The sequence below is a fragment of the Dryobates pubescens genome, chromosome Z, assembly GCF_014839835.1.
Source record: "Dryobates pubescens isolate bDryPub1 chromosome Z, bDryPub1.pri, whole genome shotgun sequence".
NCBI classification, from domain to species: Eukaryota; Metazoa; Chordata; class Aves; order Piciformes; family Picidae; genus Dryobates; species Dryobates pubescens.
In genome coordinates, this window is record NC_071657.1 from 68,861,834 (window position 1) to 68,874,710 (window position 12,877).

Sequence of the window (12,877 nt, forward strand, 5' to 3'; positions counted from 1 at the left end):
TCCATGGCACCCACAAAGATGTTGAACAAGCCTGGTCCCAGGACTGATCCCTGAGGGACTCTGCTTATCAGTGGCCTCCACTGCCTTGTTTTTATACACTTAGGCTAATAAGCTAATTATTGATAGCTCTGTGATAGCTCTGTGGTGGGTCTAAATTTGAGAGTAATTACCACCCTCTTAAAACAAGATGGGACAGTATTTGCTATGCTTTGAGCTGTAATTCTTCTTTTAAGTAGTTGCCTGATATGTTGAACTAAATTGTGCATGAAATCATTTAGATCCTCTGGTGGACAAGCAGCCGTCTCGCCAGCGGGTCATCTTTCTCCTTGTGGAAGGCAGTCCTTACCCAGTAACTTTCATCCTAAATGCAAACTTGCTTGTAAATGTCAAGCGCATGACTTGTAAGTAGCGCACGTTTTTGTTTCCATTAAATCCAGCTTTCTTTTTGTGGTAGAACAACATTATTGTGGTGTGTCTGTCTTTTTAATTACAGATTGTTCCGTAAAGTGCTGGTATTTCTCAACGACTGGACTACATGGCTTGGGTCAGGCGGAAGTTATCGTTCTGTTGCAGTGTTTGCCAGAAGAAGAAATGTTTCCGTCTGACATGTTAAAATTATTTATTGACATCTATAAGGGTGCCATGAATGGTATGTAACCTGAATGGCTGACTCAGTGCTTTCTAGTATCTTCTTGCTGATATTTAAAGCTGCAAGTCAATACCTAATTTTTCTCAGAAGTGTTTGTGGGTGCCTAATAATTCTGGTCTTAGCCTTGGGTTCTAAACAAGCAACAGGGAGAGAAAAAAAGAAAGAGGGTTTTGTTTCACACTTCTGCAAACATCCTGTTGGTAGTTTTTTTTTTATGTCATTCAGTCATACTGTGATGGAGACTGTGGATACAAGTCTTTCAGTCAGTGACATTTAGAACTTCATTTGTTAGAAGCATATCTGAGGCATGTTAATAGCAGATCATCAACTAGTGTCTGCTGGAACGGTGGTTTGAGGATTTGTTTGGAAAAACCTAGTTTCATATTAAAAGTTCATTCAATTAGTAACTATATAGAGCTCTCAGGTTTAGGTATCTGTCAGACTTCTGGGAAGATGTGAGAGATGCTGTGTAGCTTACATGTCTGTCAGGGACCACTGGTTGGATTAGTTTTCTTGCCATAGTGTATTACTTACCCAGATGTACAAAGATGCTTTTCCTCTTTCTACAGGAAATTTAATAAAAAACATGGGAAATATTACATTTACTGAAAAGTTCTTTGGTACAGAAGACTGGGGAGGATTCCTGTTTGTTTCCCCAACTTTCCAGAAATTTGATGAGCAGATTCTACCAGACAAACCCTATCTCTGTGGCATTCTCATCCATAAGCTGGAAGTACCCTGGCTGAAAGTTTTTCCAAGCAGGTTATTGCTGAGCTTGGGAGCAGAATTTGGGAGTAAGTGTTAACATTTTGAAACCTGTATAAATGTAAAATCACTACTGGAAAATACAAGGTGTTTAGACAAGAAAACTACTTAATCTTTGCAGGATTTTGTTTTACACTCAAGCAAGACCGAAGTTTCATACATGGGAAGTCATTGTCCTGCTAGACTTCCTTGATTTATTATTTTTTTCTCCTCTTAGCTAATGAGAAAGCTATGAAATCCAAACTCACAGCAGTAGAATCTGTCTGACACTTGTTGGCACAGGAGCGTGATTTGAAGGGAAGTTAATAAACCAAATCTACAGCTGATGAATTGAGTTTTTTAAATTAAGTATCTGAACATGAGTATATCATCAAAGTATTACTACTTCATAGAATGGATAGAAGTATTCAGTCCTTATAAAGATAACTTACCAATTAATACATTTTTAATCTTTGGGCCTGTAAAAATGCAGCAGGCATTCTTTCAAAGAGGTGGATGGAGACCGTGGAACATGAACGACCAGAGGTTGTGCAGAGACTTTCCACAGTCTGTTGCAGGCTGATGCTTCCCCATCCAGTTAGTGTGCATCTCTGTCACTGCAAGACTGCTCCAGGTTCATCAAAAGAAAGTATTTATGCAGATTCCTAGTGCCCTGAGGAACAGATAAAGCTAGCACGAGCAAGACCTGAAATTAGATACTGTCCTAAAGGCCTTCTAGAGCAGCTTGTGTACTTGCTTGAATAATGCCAACACCTAAGTTAGCCATACAGGTGCGGTTTTGTGTTGCACTGCTGCTTATGGAGTAGTAGCAGGGCATTAGAGAACGTGCAGCATGCAGCACTTGCTTAGGTGAAATAGATTAAAAAAAATTACCATACACAAATTTCATGACCTGAATGAATTTTTTTGTAAATAAGCCTTAAATTCTACTAGCTCCAAGTCCACAAATATGTATCACTCACTTGGTTTTTTGGGGTTGGTGGTGGATTTCTGCTGTCCAGGTTTCTGTCTGCATGTTGACAATGATGGTAGCTTCTTTAATATTTTGCTTTCTCTTTCCAAGCTACTTCTCTTTTTTGTTACCAGTTTCACATCTTTAACCTTACAGTCCTGACAGTTTTGTTTACAAAAGGCTTCATATTGTGGTCTGTGAACTCTTGCATCTCTTTGCCTTCCCTAGTTTCCATCTGTATGGGTGTCCCATTGCAGTAGTGGAACTTGCAAATGTGTTCTTTGTATGAACATCCTCATTTGCTCTGTTCTTGCTTACCAGTACTAAGTGATACTTCACTTGGTATGAGAGCATTGTTGTAGAAGATATAAACAGTTTTCTTATTCAAGCAAGTATGAAGCCTGGCAACCTCTCACACAGCTGGTGACCTAAAGACTAAATCCATGATGTTTCCATCTACATCTCCTATCGCAAAGAACACAGCTGACAAAGCACTGTGGGTAGGGAAACCATGCAGTGGGCTGAGCAACAGCCCATGACAGAGAACCAGACAGGGGCTCTAGTTAATTTGGATTCTTTGATATGGAGATTAAGAAGCATAAGCTATAGCTGCAGTTAGCAGTAAGTACACAGATTAGCAAGCCTTCCAGTGGGTGATAGGTAAACACTGACCTTTTCCCTTTTCATCCATGACCCTAGTGCTTCCAGTGCCTCTACTAAGTGTCAGAAAGCGGAAACCAGTATTTACAGAGCTGGGATTCACAGTTTTTCAAGTACTTGGTGTAAGTAAAAGGTTTTTTCTCTTCCCTTCATACTGTAATTTAGATTATGTAACATATCCTCAGAACTCTCACTCTAGAAAGCAGTTATTTTTGACAATGATAAAGGGTGATTACTTTTGTTCTTCATACCTGACTTGAAACTTCCTTACAAACAAGCAGGAGAGAGTGAGGAAAGCTGCACCTTTCACATTATATTGTTACACATTAGTTCTGGTAGTAAGAAATGGCTTTAAATAGTTGAGAAAAACGTTGTTGTTTACATTGAAGCTGGTACTTGTTCTGTTGCATTTTTCTCTTCTAGGCATTGGTGTGGTGCAGTAATTCTAGTCTGAAGTGTGATGCTTTTTAAATGTGAAGATTTGACAGGCAAATGCCATGGTCTAGCTGTACTAGTATTTACTTTGTCACAGTAACTTAAACCTTACCACAGTTAAACAGTCTGACCGTCTTACGCGAAGAAATTTATGAAATGTTTGGCAAAATCGTCAGAATAAGTCAAGTCTGCAATTTATGCCCTTCCTTGAGGAATTTTTCCCTCTGTTGCACAAATAATTTTGTTTTACAGAGTCACAGAATCATAGAACTACTGAAGTTGGAAGGGACCTTTGTGATAAGTCCAGCTGCCCACCTTAAGCATGCAATCCCACAACTACTGATAAGCCGCTGTTGCGAATGAGGCACTTGATGCCATGGTTTAGTTGATTAGATGGTGTTGGGTGACAGGTTGGACTTGATGATCTCTGAGGTCTTTCCCAACCTGGTTAATTCTGTATTCTATTCTGTAAACCATTCCCCTAAGCACCCCATCCAAGCATCTTTTAAATACCTCCAGGGAATGTGAGTCCCACTTCAGTGGGCAGCCTTTGCAGTGCTTGATAACTGTATCTGTGAAGAAATTTTTCCTAATACCCAACCTGAACCTCACCTGGCACAACTTGAGGCCAAAATCAGAGAATGGTAGTGGTTGGAAGGGGAACTCTGGAGATCATATGGTCCAACTTCCCTAAAGCAGGTTCACCTAGAACAGGTTCTGCAGGAATGAATCCAGACATGTTTTGAATCCCTTCAGAAAAGGAAACTCCACAACCTCTCTGGACAGCCTGTACCAGTGCTTTGCTACCCTCACAGGAAAGGATTTTCTTTGTGATTAGGTGAAATTTCCTATATTCCAGTTTGTGATCATTGTCCCTTGTCCCATCACTGGGCACCACTGAAAGAGCTTGGCCCCATCCTCTTGACACCTACCCTGTAGAAGCGTTAGGATGGCAAAATTCCAGATTTAAACTTTGAGTAGGCATGTACTTCTGACCATTAACCTGCCTCTTCTAAAATTTGGCCCTATACCACTTTTTATGACAGTGTTAAGGATATGGAAAGAATTGTATGTATTATTTAACTGATCACTAAATCCTCGCCTAAGAATCTGGAGGCCATTACACCCTAGATGAAACTGCAGTCTTTGGCCCCCTTTTCATTTTGTCACTGTTGATGTCCTGTACATGAGGTATCAGTGAGAGAAGTTGCACCATGTGTTTTCTTAATGAAGGAATCTTAAATACCTGAGGCAACCCCCTGCCTGATAGGTGAAGTGCCAGTACTAATGTGGAATTGCATCCTTGGACTTAAGAGAAGTCTTAATGTTGTGTTGCTGCTGAAGGGGGCTTCTATGGAGTTATTTTCAGCTATTTTCTAATTCTCCTTCATTGCTGTGTTGCTCATGTCTGCTCAAAGCAGGCAGTTCATTTATGCTTATTGGCAGGACTAGCTTACTGCAGCAGGAGTTTAAATCACTCTAAGATGACGGCAGAATGTTCTCTTGAGGTTCTGTTTTTAACTACCTGGGGTGCAAATTCTGGAGTAAAGATACAGTGACTGAGGTAGTGGTAAATGATAGAGGCAAAGGGCACCTGTGATGTGTATCCTTAATATAGCTACAACAATGCCAGTTCAGTTAACTTTGTAATGCAGTGTGATGTGTTCAAAAAATACCCTTCTTGTTACAGCTGATTGAATAAGATACTGATTACCTGGCTCAGTTGGTGACAAGAGCCTTTTCAAAGTCTTTCTTGCTTTCAGCTGAGCTAGCAAAGACAGATGAGATCATTTTATATCTAATGTTCTTCTGAAATAAAACAGTAGAGAAATTTTGCAGATGTGGCTGAGATTATCACTTCAGTCTTTAACCACCCTTAACTGTCATCATTCCTTGGAGGTCTTAGAGATGTATGTAAAGGACTTTTATCTAAGTGACATTTGTTAAAGCAGGTAAGAAAATTATACTTAATTTTCTGCTAACATAAAAACTTTGTTTAGTATTTCAGAAATGATCAGTTAACTGTGAATACCATAGACAACTTGTTTGTTCATCTGGAAGACAATAGATGCTGTGTCAAAATACCCCTAAGAAAGTATAATGAGGTGAGTAAAACTGTGTTCAATTAGCTTTCTAAAATGAACTGCTTTAGTCTTTTATTTTTCATATAATACCAGTCACATCTCTAAAATTAGATCTTTAAAAATACATGAAAAATAAAAAATTAAAAAAAGGAGATTGGTTCTTAGAGGCTGCAATGTGTTTATTCAGTGTTCATTTTCCAGGCAGTTCTGCAAGTGAACTGTTGATACCAGCTCTTTAGAGTATCCTGTGATTTGCTGTGCAGTAGATGCTTTGAACTTTAAACTGATGCAAACATTTGATGGGGGAGGCAGAGGGCATGAAATTATCAGAGCACACATTTCCTTTCTCCTCCATGCACTGGAAGTTAGATAATGATGAATAAAAAGTTGAGGTTTAGGATGTTAAATGGTGAAAAATTCAGCAGTTGATTCAAAATCTGTTAGCACATATCTTCAAGGATTATCCTTTATTCCCTGGTGATGCTGTTTTGCTTAAAACTTAAAAAACTTTCTTGTCAGTGTAGCTTTTATTACGTTCAGGTTTGACAAAAAAAACCCACCATGAACCTAGATGGTAAACTGCTCAAGGCCTAATGCCTTAATACTAACAAAATCCCTACAACTGATATTCTGCATCCTCTCAGTTCAGTTTTGATCATGCTTAGTGTTGCTCCAGCTAGTTATGGCAAACTCTGTCATTCAGACTCCCAGGGTTTGGCTAGTAATTCTTGAGATTTGTTTAGAGAAATGAATTTTTTTTCTAATGTCTTGTGCTTCAAATGAGTGCTGCAGTGACATCTGTCAATTTAACAACAAATTTTGTATTGACAGGTAATGAAGGTGATAAATTCCTCTGATGAATATGCAATTACTATAGGAGCAACTCCTAGTAATGAGGCAGATTCTTTCTTAGCGTGTGTGCAGGATGACAGTGGCATCTATCAAACTAAAACAGTCAGTGTTACTAGAAGTCGTGGGACAGGTAAGATGTCTAGTTTGGCTTGTGGAGAAAAAATATATTTACAGAGCAGAAATTTATGCTCATATTAGGTTTAAAGGAAAATACTTAATCCCAGGAAGTTTTTGAGATAAAGTTCAGCGTACAAGAATGTAGTAGGGGCAACAAAAAATCTCTCTTGCCACTTCCTCCCCTACCTCTCCTCCTGTCTCTGCTCTCTCCGTTACCAGGAGATGAGAAAGGGGGATGGGGGGTGGAAAGATAGAGGAAGAATTTTCATCTGATTAACACAAGATATTTTACTCCCCTGCTGCAAAGGTATCAGATTACACCAGCATATATAGAGAACAGAAGGGAAAGGAGTACCTGTCAAAATCCCATAATGGGCAAAAATGCAGCTGCCTTCTCAAGGACTGGAAAAGCAAGAGGGTGACCAGTTCCCCTTTTCCCCAGTTGTAGTGCAGCACAGCTGTAAATGCAGCAGTCACACTTTGTGCTTTTGATAGTGGAAATACATTTTTTAATATATATATACACACACACATTATGCTGTTCAAATCACTACAAAGCAGCATAGTAGTTTAAATGTGGAATAAAATGTTGCTGGCTTGTATCAGCACTTACCTTTTGCAAATACAGTATTAAATAGAGATTAATACTCTTTTCCTCTTTGTTTCTTGCATGTTATTAATGTAGTTTGCATTTTCAGACATCAGATTATTTACATACTTTAAAACCTAAATTTAATAATAGTGTGAATTGGGCAATATATTTTCATATGTAAACATACAGTCTCAATTACCAAGTGTATGCAAATATGGTCACAGTGAGTACCTCTATACCACACCTAGCACCTGCAACCACCTGTGCAGAGAGGCGTGCACATGTACCTTTTGGGTTCTGAAACTGGTATATCTCTGCCATACAGCTCTGCATCTGAGTCATGCTTTTCAACAAGGCCCATTTGGAGGGGGGAATTCCAGACTGATGGGGGCTGTGCTCTTACCATCTCTGGTGTTAACCTTAAATTTTGTCCTGTGCGTAGCTAGTGTGTTCTTGTTTGTAGCACTATGTGTAACTAACAAATTCATGCAAAGCTTTGTAGCATGGAAGTTCACTTTTATGTCATCTTTTCTTCAAACTGCTTTTAGTGCCACTGAATATATCTAAATTTCAGGAATATCTTCTGTAAATAAGTTCTATTTAGAAGTTTAAGTTGCATATCTGTTTTAAAGAGGGATAAAAAGGCAAAAAAAACCCCAACACCGAAGGAAAGAAAACACCACAGCACTGCTTCTTCAACCAAGTCTGCTCTTTGTATACAAAAGCTTATTTGGGTTGCCTGTTGCTGGCTTGTTGCAAATATTTTAAAAGGATACTGTATGCACTCACAAAATAAGTTAACAAAGCTGATCTCTTTTGCCAAGGTCCAACTGGAAAAAATCCTTCTCTCTTTAGAAAGTTATGTTTCATACCATCCTGACAGTAAGGAATTTCTAATAGCAATTTCAGCACAGTAGTACCTTTTCTCCCTGCCTTTGTAAACAAAGAATGCAAGTTAAATGTTAACAATGACAAACTTGAATAATACAAAGCGGTACTCACTTTGTTCCTACTTTTTCTAGTTACCAGTGCAAGTTTTGTGATGTTCAAGGAGTTAACTGCACTTTCAAGACTCTCAGCTAAATACTGTACAATTGAAGGTAATAATTTTGTCCTATGTGGTTTTGTATTAAAGGGAACTTAAAAAACAATAAATAAAGAGCAGGAGTCCTGTACCAGAACTTTATTCTTCAGTAAGCTAAAGTTGTTCTTTCTGTGATTTTTACCTTTGTAGACCTCCTGCAAACAAGTGCTGATAAAATAAGTACATGGTAGTTCATCTAGTATTTTTTTTTTAAAAAACATAGTAGATTTTAACTGGTTTTGCTTTAGTCAGTGCAAGTCTTTCTTTTATGTCTGCCTATATGTGGAAAAATTTTAATTGCTGCATTGATGAAAGGCATATATTGACACAAATGTGAAAAATCTCCAGCATTAGTCTGAGTGACCTTTCAGTCTTAATTCTATTGACTTAATTCTGTCTGAAGAAAGGATTTTCATTGCATTCCCTTTCATGTAACATTTAATGCTGTAGCTGGGGGATGGAGCCCGGTGGGTGTGCATCTATTAACAAGCTGTAGGAGAGGGTTCGTCCTGCTAGAATTCAAGCAAAGTTTCTACTGAAAAGTTGTGCTACTTATGCTGTAGATAAATTTAAATTTTAACTTATTTTCTTCTAGATGGAATAATAGTGCAGGTAACAAGAGAAATCTTGCAAAGCTTACGTGAGGCATTAACAGACAAGAAGGACTATAAAATTACTTGTTCCAAAACAAATAGCAAAGTAAAGAAATTTATAGATATTTTCTGGGTAAGAGATGAAGACCAAACAAACAAAAGGTAAGTATACTAGCAAAGTAAAACATCTTCAGAGAATTCTTGCTCCCAATTTTCAAATATTCACCTCTAATGTCTTGAAGTTAATCTAAAATATTTTTATTGAAAGTACTTGATAGAGTATAGAATGATAAACTAACTGCAGTCCTCTAGGTGTCACTGACAGATAATTTTGCTTATAGTTCATCAAAATTAATAGTTTTCTCTGGGAAGCTGTCAAGGAAAGCATGTGAACTCTCAATGTCCTTTAAAATGCTCTATCAAATAAGTAATCAGTTTGTGTGGGGATGCTGTAAATGCCTTTAAGCTTCCTTTTTTTAGGGAGGGGCTAGGAAGTGCATAGAGCTGCCCTTGTCCATTTACTGCTTGGGATACCAGCATTCAACAAAGCAAAATCAGATGTGAGACATTGGTTATTGGATGTAATGTAAACGTTTGTTTACTTAGCTTTAATTATACAACACCAACTCAAAACTCACTTAAACTGTCACTGGGGCTGCAGGTTTGACTTGGTATGTGTTTTTCTGTGCATTCCCAGATCAGTTAGAACAAAGAGTGGCTTTATATAAGGCAGCTTATTTTAGACCTGTAGGATTATATTTTGTTATCAAGTAAGCATTGTTTGTTTTCACTTTCATTCTGTATTTCATTTCCTTGTAAAGCTGTTTAAATAGCCTTTGAGAATGGCTAAACATCCTTTCATAGAAGTTGTTTGGTCATAATAATAAAAGCTGCTTTTAATTATCTTCCACAGAATTTTCAGCCCTGTGGATGGACTACCAATGGAAGGAACTCTGAGTGAAAACATATTCCAGGCCGGAAACTTTGAAGGGACGGAGAAAGCTCTGAACTGTGCTGGGGTTAGTAAATTATATTGTTCTTGCACCTTTTTGCTACTGTTTAGAACAGCTAAGTGGTTAGGTGATCCTACTGAGGGATACTATGAAAGTAAGTAATTTATTTGATGTATAGCCATGCTGAAAGGCAGAATGTTTTCCATAGGTCTTTGACAACTACCTGAAGGAAATTGGTCATGAGGTGGGTATGTTCTCTTCTCCCCAAGAAGCAGCGATAGATCAAGAGGGCCTCAATCTACACCAGGAGAGGTTTAGGCTGGACATTAGGAGAAATGTTGTCACTGAAAGGTTTGTCAGGCATTGGAACAGCCTTCCCAGGGAGGTGACTGAGTGTATGAGCCTGGATATGTTTAAAAGCTGTGTAGATTTGGTGCTTGGGGGAACATGGCTTGGTGATGGACTTGGCAGAGAAGGGTCAATGGTTGGACTCGGTGACCTTGAAGGTCTCTTTCCAACCTAAATGATTCTGTAATTCTGTGACAAGTCTACATACTTTTTCTCCTCTGAAGACAACTAAAAGTCTGTTAACATTGATAACTCTATAAATAGTCAGGACATTCCTATGACCATGTACATATTTTGATGAAATGCTAGAGTGCTTTGCAAGCAAACAAGCATTGTAGCTTGCTCTGTTCTGCCAGGCTGCTGACTGTCTTTATGCTTTCTGTAATTTCAGGTATACTATTTTGTGAACAACTATGAGCTGACCAATCCTGCTCTTCGCCTACTTGCTGAAGAGATTGCTGCTGGCTGCAGTACTGCTCTTTGCCCACACCTTAACAGCTTGAAAGATAGTGGGATGAATAAAATAAGCATAAGAATTTCTGTTGCTGCGGATACGGTAATGTTTCACTTTTTATTGCAGACACTGTTTCATCTGAAATCTCTTTCTTGGAAGGACCTTAGGTCTCTTTCTGAATGTTTTCAGCTTTCCACCCAACTCAGATCCAGACTGAGAATAAAATTCCATTGAGAGGCTGTTTCAAGAACCTGTTTGTCTCAAAAGGAATTTCTGTTTCATTTCTTGCCCAAATGCCCTAATAACTGTTTGCAGTAAGCTGTCTGGCACTTATTTGCCTTCAAGGTGAGCCAATTTAGAGAATTATGGAATTAATTTTCTGATGCCATTCTCAAAGTGTATAGTTTCCCATTGGTTTTACAATTGCATATAGTTCAGTAAGGGATGTTTACACCAAAATCTGGACAGCTCTGCCCATCTGAGGGTGGAAGAGAAGGGAAGAAAGGCCCATGATGCCCCTCAAAAGATTGCAAAACAGCAGAACAGTTCAGTTCCCTACTTCTGAAGGTGTTCTGTGTTGCATTTCCTCATCTTTTTTGAGAGAATCTGGAAATAGTCCTACAAATCCAGTTTTCAGTAGTATATTTTGGAATTAATAGTAGCTGTAATACTAAGATATATCATTTTTGGACATCAGACTGAAGCAGGCTGGGAGGTGAAGGATGTGTGGCCCTGTAAACCCAGGGGGAGTGTTGCATGCTTCTCAATGGCATGCCAAATCGGACAGGACTGACCTGAAAACCCATCCAGCTGCATGTGTGTCAGTGTTATGTCACATCATGCTAGCTGAAATCATCTTTTGTCGAGACACTGCACTTCTGTATTGTTAATATAAGAAGTGTGAATGTCAACATCAATGTGCTTTTCTTCTAGGTCGAGTACACCGCTGGATCTGAGTGTTGCCTTCTTCCAAAGAGGTATCTAAATAAATTGGACAGTACCCTGGTTCCTGCGATTCATAGCAGGATGTCAGATCCTGCAAGTCTACCACTGAAGTTGGAATTAGTGTTTTTCATTGTGGAACGTCTGCATTGAGGCTGATTACAGGAAATACACCGATTTGCTATATCTGAACACCAAAGTTTTGATGCTACACACACTAAAAGCATTGAAGGTTTTAAACCTATGATGTTTCAATAGATTTTTTTCAAACTGTTTTTCAAAACCCTCAAGTCCCCTCTGGTTATCTTGCCACAGAAGAATTGCAGGTTTTAATGTTTCCTGAAGTTCTGGAAGTTTACACTTAATGCAGGTGCAGAAAAGGGCAGGTTTTTGTTTACCTCTTCACATAGCTGTAGCATTTATTATATGTAGTGCGACCTTAAGCCATACTGTCTTGCCTCTTAACCTCAGATAAATGTGTTACTAAAATTTGCTGTGGCTACATCTAATCTCTGCAGCATATACTTCTGGAGTAGAAGCTGGCACAAAATTGCTTTCCTGACACGTAAGATTTGAGTGTTTGAGATCTGTAGCTGATTGCAGGTTTCTGGTCGGCACGAAGAATTGTGTAGGTGTCTTTGGAGGCCTTAATGGTAGGATTTAGTGCTGGTGCTGCAAGAATATATGCTCTGAATCAGTTCTACAGAATAACTGATTTTTCTTGTATTTATCTAACTGAAATAGATACTATTTTCGTAAATACTGTTTTCTTTCTCTTTACTGTCTGCTTGGAAGTCCAGATATAGTTTGACCTTTCAAGGATCAGTGTAAAACCAGATTGTCCTTGATGTAATCTACATTTAGCAATAAGTCAGACAAGAATTCTGCAATATCTTTCCTGCTTCATGCCTTCTGCTTTTGCCATCTCCTAGAAGCCACCTTTCCTTTCAGGGAGAATTGGTGTATTAAGTGTGAATTTTCATTAACAGATTGATTATTATTTTTTTTTCATATACCAGAAGTTCTTCTATAGTAAGTATTTTTGATATCTGGGCATTAAGATCTATTTATGTATTTGTGAGACGTGATTTGTACTGAGGTCCAGCAAACTATGAGTTGGGTTTGGTGACGGTCAACACCACTGTCATACATGAAGAACAGAACCAAAACAAACCATATATAAGATCTATAGTGTTTTCAGTAAAAATGCTGGTACTATTTTATAGTAAGATAATTAAAATTTTGATGCCTTCATAATGCTGATAGGGGATATTTTGTGGTTTTGTATAAAAAACAGTTTGTTACTTAACTTAATCTGATCTGCTGTAATCTATGCCTCAAAATACTGTAAGGGTTTGGGCTTCACATTTTCTGCCAGAGAAGACAGGCTGCTTTTG

At 38.4% G+C, this 12,877-nt stretch overlaps 1 protein-coding gene across 1 annotated transcript in view; it reads left to right on the plus strand.

Annotated features, from left to right (window-relative positions):
- ZFYVE16 (zinc finger FYVE-type containing 16) overlaps positions 1–12,819 on the plus strand; it is a 54,105-nt gene extending 41,286 nt beyond the window's left edge. Inside the window, exons 8-18 of the mRNA XM_054177791.1 lie at positions 279–401; positions 494–649; positions 1,219–1,443; positions 3,066–3,148; positions 5,462–5,566; positions 6,377–6,527; positions 8,129–8,206; positions 8,786–8,945; positions 9,697–9,802; positions 10,476–10,640; positions 11,472–12,819. Of these exons, the coding sequence (XP_054033766.1) occupies positions 279–401; positions 494–649; positions 1,219–1,443; positions 3,066–3,148; positions 5,462–5,566; positions 6,377–6,527; positions 8,129–8,206; positions 8,786–8,945; positions 9,697–9,802; positions 10,476–10,640; positions 11,472–11,633 (1,514 nt within the window). The 3' untranslated portion in view covers positions 11,634–12,819. The remainder of the gene's footprint in view (positions 1–278; positions 402–493; positions 650–1,218; positions 1,444–3,065; positions 3,149–5,461; positions 5,567–6,376; positions 6,528–8,128; positions 8,207–8,785; positions 8,946–9,696; positions 9,803–10,475; positions 10,641–11,471) is intronic.
- Positions 12,820–12,877: the final 58 nt, after the last annotated feature.